General features: G+C 41.2%; 1 protein-coding gene across 9 annotated transcripts in view; it reads right to left on the bottom strand.

Moving 5' to 3' along the window:
• The window catches only part of LOC108243991 (serine/threonine-protein kinase BRSK2), a 263,837-nt gene that overhangs the window by 102,693 nt on the left and 153,937 nt on the right, over nt 1-7,207 (bottom strand). For all 9 annotated transcript variants that reach the window (XM_017429805.3, XM_017429801.3, XM_017429802.3 and 6 more), the window contains exon 5: nt 5,146-5,262. In XM_017429805.3, the coding sequence (XP_017285294.1) occupies nt 5,146-5,262 (117 nt within the window). The remainder of the gene's footprint in view (nt 1-5,145; nt 5,263-7,207) is intronic.

The raw sequence follows: 7,207 nt of genomic DNA, 5'->3' as shown, positions 1-7,207 counted from the left end.
AACATGTTCGAAGTTCTCCCGGAGGTGGGAGTTAAAGCTCCGCCTAACAGGAGACTCTGCCAGACGTTCCCAACAGACCCTCACAATACGTTTGGGCCTGCCAGGTCTGACCGGCATCCTCCCCCACCAAAGGAGCCAACTCACCACCAGGTAGTGGTCAGTTGACAGCTCCGCCCCTCTCTTCACCCGAGTGTCCAAAACATGCGGCCGCAGATCAGATGAAACGACAACAGAAAAGAAAGGCTCTATTTGTGCTTCTTAAATGAGTTGTGACAAAATCTTACACTCATTAAAGTTATGAGTTGTGTGAGGAAACATTCTACCTTTGGTGGTTCTTCATATGTCTGTGTGTGTCCGGCCACTCATCTAAGTAGATACACTTAAGAAGCGGAAGCCAGGAGAATAAATGGTATTCTCCACTGCACCATCCAAAGTGTGCTCTCAATTGCAGGGGAATAACAAGAGAGTAGGTCCAACCAGAGCTGAGACTGAGCAATACTGGAGAAGCATATGGGAGAAGGAGGCATCCCACAATGATAATGCTCCATGGCTTCAGGATCTAAGATCTGATCACACCAATCTCCCAGAGCAAGAACCAGTAACCATAACAGTGGCCAGACATTCAAGACAGTCTCAGAAATGAAAAGCTGGAGTGCACCAGGGCCTGACATGATCCACACCTACTGGCTGAAGAATCTGACTGCTCTCCATGAATGCCTAGCAGGACAAATGAACCAGCTACTGATGGAAGGGACCCACCCTGAGTGGTGGACCCAAGGCTGGACAGTATTGATCATGAATGACCCCCAGAAATGGGCAATTCCTTACAACTACCGGCCAATCACCTACCTCTGTACAACATGGAAGCTCCTATCAGGCATCATAGCAGCTAAGATGAATAGGCACATGGATCAATAAATGAGCGAGGCATCAACCCCAGGGGAGCCAAGCACCAGCTACTAGTAGACAGAACTATAGCTCGAGACTGTAAGATCAGACACACAAACCTGTGCACTACCTGGATTGACAACAGGAAAGCATATGACTCGATGTCCCACACATGAATACTGGAGTTCTTGAAACTGTACACTACAGGACACTAAAATCCTTCATTAAGAACTCAATGGGAATTTGGAAGACAACTTAAGAGGCCAAATTCAAAGCCAATTGCACAAGTCAGCATCAAACGTGACATATACCAAGGTTTGTTTCCACTCCTGTTCTGCATAGGCCTGAACCCCCTCAGCCAGACGATTGCAAAGAGTGGCTATGGATACCGATTCCAAAGTAGAAAAGGCATCAGTCACCTCCTCTACATGGATGACATCAAGCTGTATGCCAAAAGTGAGTGAGACATCGACTCACTGATCCACCTCACCAGGATCTACAGCAAGGACATTGGTTTGTCATTAGGACTTGATAAGTACAGCTGAATAGTGTCCAGGAGAGGCAATGTGATCACAACTGAAGGAACTGAACTACCTGATAGCAACATTGCAAAACTCCAGGACAGCTACAAGTACCTTGGTATACCACAAACAAATGGCAACCAGGATGAGGCCGCAAGGAAGTCAGCCACAATCAAGTACCTACAGAGAGTAAGGCAGGTCCTGAAGAGCCAGCTGAATGGTAAGAACAAAGTCCAAGCCATCAACACATATGGGGTGCAAGTCATTAGATACCCTGCTGTTATAATAACCAGGCCAAAAGAGGAGTCAGAAGCCACTGACATGAAGACACGAAGGCTCATCACAATGCATGGAGGGTTTCACCCTAGTTCTAGCACCCTGAGACTGTACACTAAGAGAAAGGAGGGAGGCAGAGGACTAGTGAGCATCAGAGCCACTACACAGGATGAAAAGATCAAGATCCTGGAGTACATCAGGAAGAAAGCCCCCAATGATGATCTGCTAAGTGAATGCCTCAGGCAGCAGAAACCCAATGTGGAAGGGGAGAAAGAGGAACACTCATGGAAAGACAAGCCCCTGCCTTGTATGTACTACCAGCATATTGGGGAAGTGGCTGATATCAACGAATCCTACCAGTGGCCAGAAAGGGCTGGACTGGAAGACAGCACAGAGGCACTAATCACGGCAGCACAAGAGCATGCCCTCAACACAAGAGCAATAGAGGCTGGGGTCTATCATACCAGGCAGGACCCAATATGCAGGCTGTGAAAAGATGCCCCTGAGACAGTCCAGCACATAATAGCAGGATGTAAGATGCAGGCAGGCAAAGCATGCATGGAACACCATAACCAAATGGCTGGAATAGTATACAGGCACAACTGTACAAAGTATGGACTTGAAGTCCCACAGTCAAAGTGGGAGACTCCACCTAAGGTGGTGGAGAATGGCAAGGCTAAGATACTGTGGGACTTCCAGATACAGACTGACAAACAGGTGATGGCTAGACAACCAGACATTGTGGTGATAGATAAGATACAGAAGAAAGCAGTGGTGATAGTTGTAGCGGTCCCAAGCGACTGTAACATCAGGAAGAAGGAGCACGAAAAGCTTAAGAAGTACCAAGGGCTGAAAAAAGAAATAGAGAAGTTGTGGAAAGTCAAGGCCTCAGTGGTACCAGTGGTCATTGGAGCACTTGGTGCTGTGACCCCCAAACTGGAAGAGAGGCTCCAACAGATCACAGGAACAACCTTAGAGATCTCTGTCCAGAAGAGCGTGCCACAAGGCTCAGTTTTGGGTCCACTTCTGTTTTCTTTTTATATTATTCCACTTGCTTGTATTATTCAGTCTTTTTCAGATATCTCTTATCATATTTACGATGATGACATTCAGTTGTGTTTGTCATTTAGACTGCATCAACTGGACAGGTTGGCCACCCTCGTTCAATGTTTGTCCTGTATCAGTGATTGGCTCTCCAGTAACTTTCTGGTTCTAAATACCAGTAAGACAGAAACTATGATTATTGCTCCCAGTCATCTACACAACAATATCAGCCAGAAAATTGCATCTTTTTGCCAGTTAGTAAAAACAAGGGTAAAAAATCTAGGTGTCACATTTGATTCTTCATTAGGCTTCGACTCATACATTAAGGCTGTTTCCCATTCTTGTTTCTTTCATTTAAGAAACATCTCTAAAATCAGACAAATGGTCTCCTGAGTTGACCTAGAGAAAATCATTCATGCTTTTGTATCATCTCGCCTAAACTACTGTAATGCCCTTTTTTCCTGCCTGGATAAAGCCTCAAGCTCACGTTTGCAATCCATACAGAATGCAGCAGCCAGACTCCTCACCAAATCCAGTAAATTCTGTTATATCACTCCTGTTCTATTTTCATTACACTGGCTACCAGTTGATTTTAGAATTTGTTTTAAAGTTCTTGTGTTGACATACAGAGCATTACATGGCCACGCTCCTGACTATCTTTGTCAACTTTTAACTAAATATTCTGCTGCCCGTGGTCTTCGTTCTGAAGGTCTAAATCTTTTGGTTGTTCCACGAACACGATTAAAAACTAAAGGGGACCGCGCCTTTCAGTCGGTGGCCCAAGGCTGTGGAACAGTTTGCCCTTGCAGCTCCGTTTTGCTGACTTTGTGGAGGTTTTTAAAAAGCAGCTAAAAACATTTTTATTTTCCCAGGCTTTTATCTCTTGATTTTGTTGTGTTTCTTCTGGTGGTTTTTTTGTGTTTGGTATGGTTTTTAAGGTTGATTTTTGTTTTTACTGTTTTTATTATTGTACAGCGCTTTGCGATTTTGTCTGTGAAAAGCGCTTTATAAATAAACTCTACTTACTTACTTACTTACTCAAGCTCCCAGGCCTCTGGTAGAGGACCTGAGCTTGAAGTCAAAGTGGAACCACCATGTGGAACAAATAGGGTGAGATGGAAGTGTTATATATATAAAGTACCTTAGAAAAGTATTTGAACTTGAACCTTGGACTTTTCTGTATTTTGTCACATTACAACCACAAACTTTAAAGTATTTTACTATGATTTTATGTGATAGACCAACACAAAGTAATGCATAATTGTGAAGTGGTAGAAAAATGATACATGGTTTTCAAAGATTTTACAGATAAAAATCTGACAAGTGTGGCATGCATTTGTATTCAGCCTCCTTTACTCTGACCCCTAACTAAAGTCTAGTGCAACTAACTGCCTTCATAAGTTGCCTAATTAGTAAATAGAGTCCACCTTTGTGTAAATTATTCTCAGTATAATCACACCTGTTCTTGAAGGCCTCAGAGTAAGGTTGGGCAATTGGACGAATTTATCAACCATCGACAATAGGCTGAGCCATTGGACGGTCATTTTTGAGAGCATTTTTTTTTTTGCCTACGCACTCTCCTCCATGTGCCACCAAGTGCAGTGATGATTTATTTATTCAAACTAGTAACAGAAATAAAGAGTAGCACATGTTCAGAAAACACATTTATTTGAACAATAACCACAGTGGTGGGAAGGGAAACAGAGACTGGCTTTTTTAAAACCAATATAACACAGTTCTAGTGTTTCTGTCTTACAAACTCTGTGATGCGCAGCGCGACTGATGCTTTCTATGCAGCACTGAGCTGCATGGACTCTGGGCGGACTGTCCGCGGACGGTTGAGACTTCATACTTGAAAGTCTAAGACATAACTCTAAACTTGATCCTCATTCTAGTAAAATTTTCTAGTTGATCATCAGTTTGCCAAAATAAGGTTAATAATTCTTCCCACTTTCAATGTACTGAGGCTATTTTAATGTGTCCCTGATTGTTTCTGTTCAGTTTTTTAGAAAATGACCAGAAACTGCAGAGGTCTCAGGAACTTGTGAATTAGACTTTAAATTAAACTGTTCCAAGACATGAACAGATGATGAATAAACATTGCTGTGTTTTGAGGAGCGCATAGTCTATGTTGTTTAAAATATAATGAGGACATTGCTCATCATCTATATGTTTTTCCTTGTCTTGTGAGGCTTTAGTGTTTTACAGGATTTGTTTTTCATCTATTTTTTATTCAGTCAAAAATAATTTGGAGCAGATTTTAACTTTAAGAACGTCAACAATCTAAAACATTTAAATATTTAAATCAAGATTAAAGGCACACGAAACAGACAGAGTAAAAATGTTAAGTGCCATAACTTTAAAATTAGTACTGTGTTTGACTAGAATGTAGATTAAACTTTTAAGATGTACTCACCCACAACTGGTCTCCAGTAGACTGTCCCCGACCTGCAGAGACGCCATGCCAAAGTCTGCGATTCTGATGTTGTTCTTCTCATCTAACAATAAGTTCTCAGGCTTCAAATCTCTGTGGCTGCAGGACAACAGGAAGATGAGACTCAAAATTCTGAAGCAACAACCAGATTTTTAAAGTAAATTTCAATTCAGTTTCTGGAAAAAATATCATTTCACAAAAAAAGTAATCTCAGGGCAATATACAAAAGAAATAAAAGTTCAAATCATAAATCTAATTCCTATCCAGATTCAAATCCAATTAGTCAATTCATTCTAATTATCATGCTACAGTACTTTTTATACTATACAGTAAATTATGAAATGTCAATTAGTAAACATTATCTATCTGAGGAACCCAGCAGATTGCATAAAATCTTTACTTAGTTGCAATCTCCTATCCTGCTGAACAGAATGGGAGAGAGCGTAGTTCTGTTGGAGGTTTCTTTAACAGGAAGAAACCTTTAACAGAATAAGACTCAGGACTGGACTCAGGGATTTGAGAGGACAGGATGGAGACACAGACACAGACATAAAGTAATGAGCCGGCTGTAGTTTTTTTATGATAAGAAGAACAGAAAACATAAGGATAATGGCTGTAATAATTAAACATGCAAACATGGTGAGGAGATAGAGTAAAGACAGAAGAGTGAGGAAATGAGGAAATGTGATCAGTTTGTCGTCCAGCAGTCTAAGCATATGGGAGCATAACTAAGGGATACCTCAGGAAACCCAAGCCAACCGTAACTATTGATTTATCAAAAATGAAAGGCTTATGCCTAGTCTTAAAAGTAAACAGGGTATCAGCCTCATGGACAGAAACTGGAAGTTGATTCCGCACAAGAGGAGCCTGATAGCTGAAAGCTATGCCTCCCATTTTACTTTTGGAAACTCTAGGAACCACAAATAAACCTGCAGTATGACGGTGAAATGTTTTGTTACAAAAATATGGAACAATAAGATCTTTAATACAAGATGAAGCTTAATTGTTAAAAGCTTTGTATGTAATTGATATTGTATTTTGACTGTTTTTACAGTAAGTTTAGAGGACATCAAATATTGACTGGTACACCTTACCATTATTCAAACTCTGTTTACGACTAACCATGTTCAAGATACAATGTCCCATGCAAATCCTATGTGTGCATGAATAAATATCCAACATAATTCTTCAGTTCTGAGATGTACAATATGAGGAGGAGAAATAAGTGAAAAGGGGGTATTTAATTGATGGAGCATTTAGTGAAAAGACAGAAAGAGAAAGACCAGGCAAGGGACACAGCTTCTAGAAACAAGTTAGAGAAGAAACTTAAGTCAGTCAATTTGGCTGATCTTCAGCATGAATTCCCTGACCTACAGGAGTCACAGCTGGAGAAGGTAGAGAACATTCTGGGTGGAAAATGAATAAAACGGGACCTTTGCCATATATGATATGAAGATGGAGTGCAGGTGTGGAAAAATTGTGAAAATGAAAGGAAGTGAGAATAATAGCTAGTTTATGATCTCATGTTGGTCTGAGGGAGAAACTCTTGATGATGGCATCGATTATGATTTGTCTGTATTTGCCAAAGCTCTTGACTTCATTCTGGGGGACTTGGCAGTGTAACTAAGGATGCAGGGTTTATTGTTTGGTTGACAATGAAGCGGCTATGATTTTTTTTGACTAGCTGCATGAGAAGACAGTGAGTGATGGTATTTATTGTCAGACTAGGAGCTGAACAAAATGCAAATGGCAAACATGGTGTTTGTGCTTTTCCTTTTCATCATTTTCTGTCTCATCAAAAGAAAGTTAATAGAGAGTGAGAGAAGGCTGTGTACTGCAAGAGGAAGGGGTTTTTTTGCAAAAAGAAATACAACCAAAAGTTACAGGACAGGACAGTTCGCCTCTCTATTAATGTGCTTGGACACTGAGCTCTGTGAACAGCCAGCCTCTTTAGCGATGACCTTTTGTGTCTTGCCCTCCTTGTGCAAGGTGTCGATGGTCGTCTTTTGGACAACTGTCAAGTCAGCAGTCTTCCCCATGATTG

Source organism: Kryptolebias marmoratus, linkage group LG15, assembly GCF_001649575.2.
Source record: "Kryptolebias marmoratus isolate JLee-2015 linkage group LG15, ASM164957v2, whole genome shotgun sequence".
Taxonomy (NCBI): domain Eukaryota; kingdom Metazoa; phylum Chordata; class Actinopteri; order Cyprinodontiformes; family Rivulidae; genus Kryptolebias; species Kryptolebias marmoratus.
The sequence above is the reverse complement of the archived record's forward strand: the minus strand, read 5'-3'. Positions and strand labels throughout refer to the sequence as shown.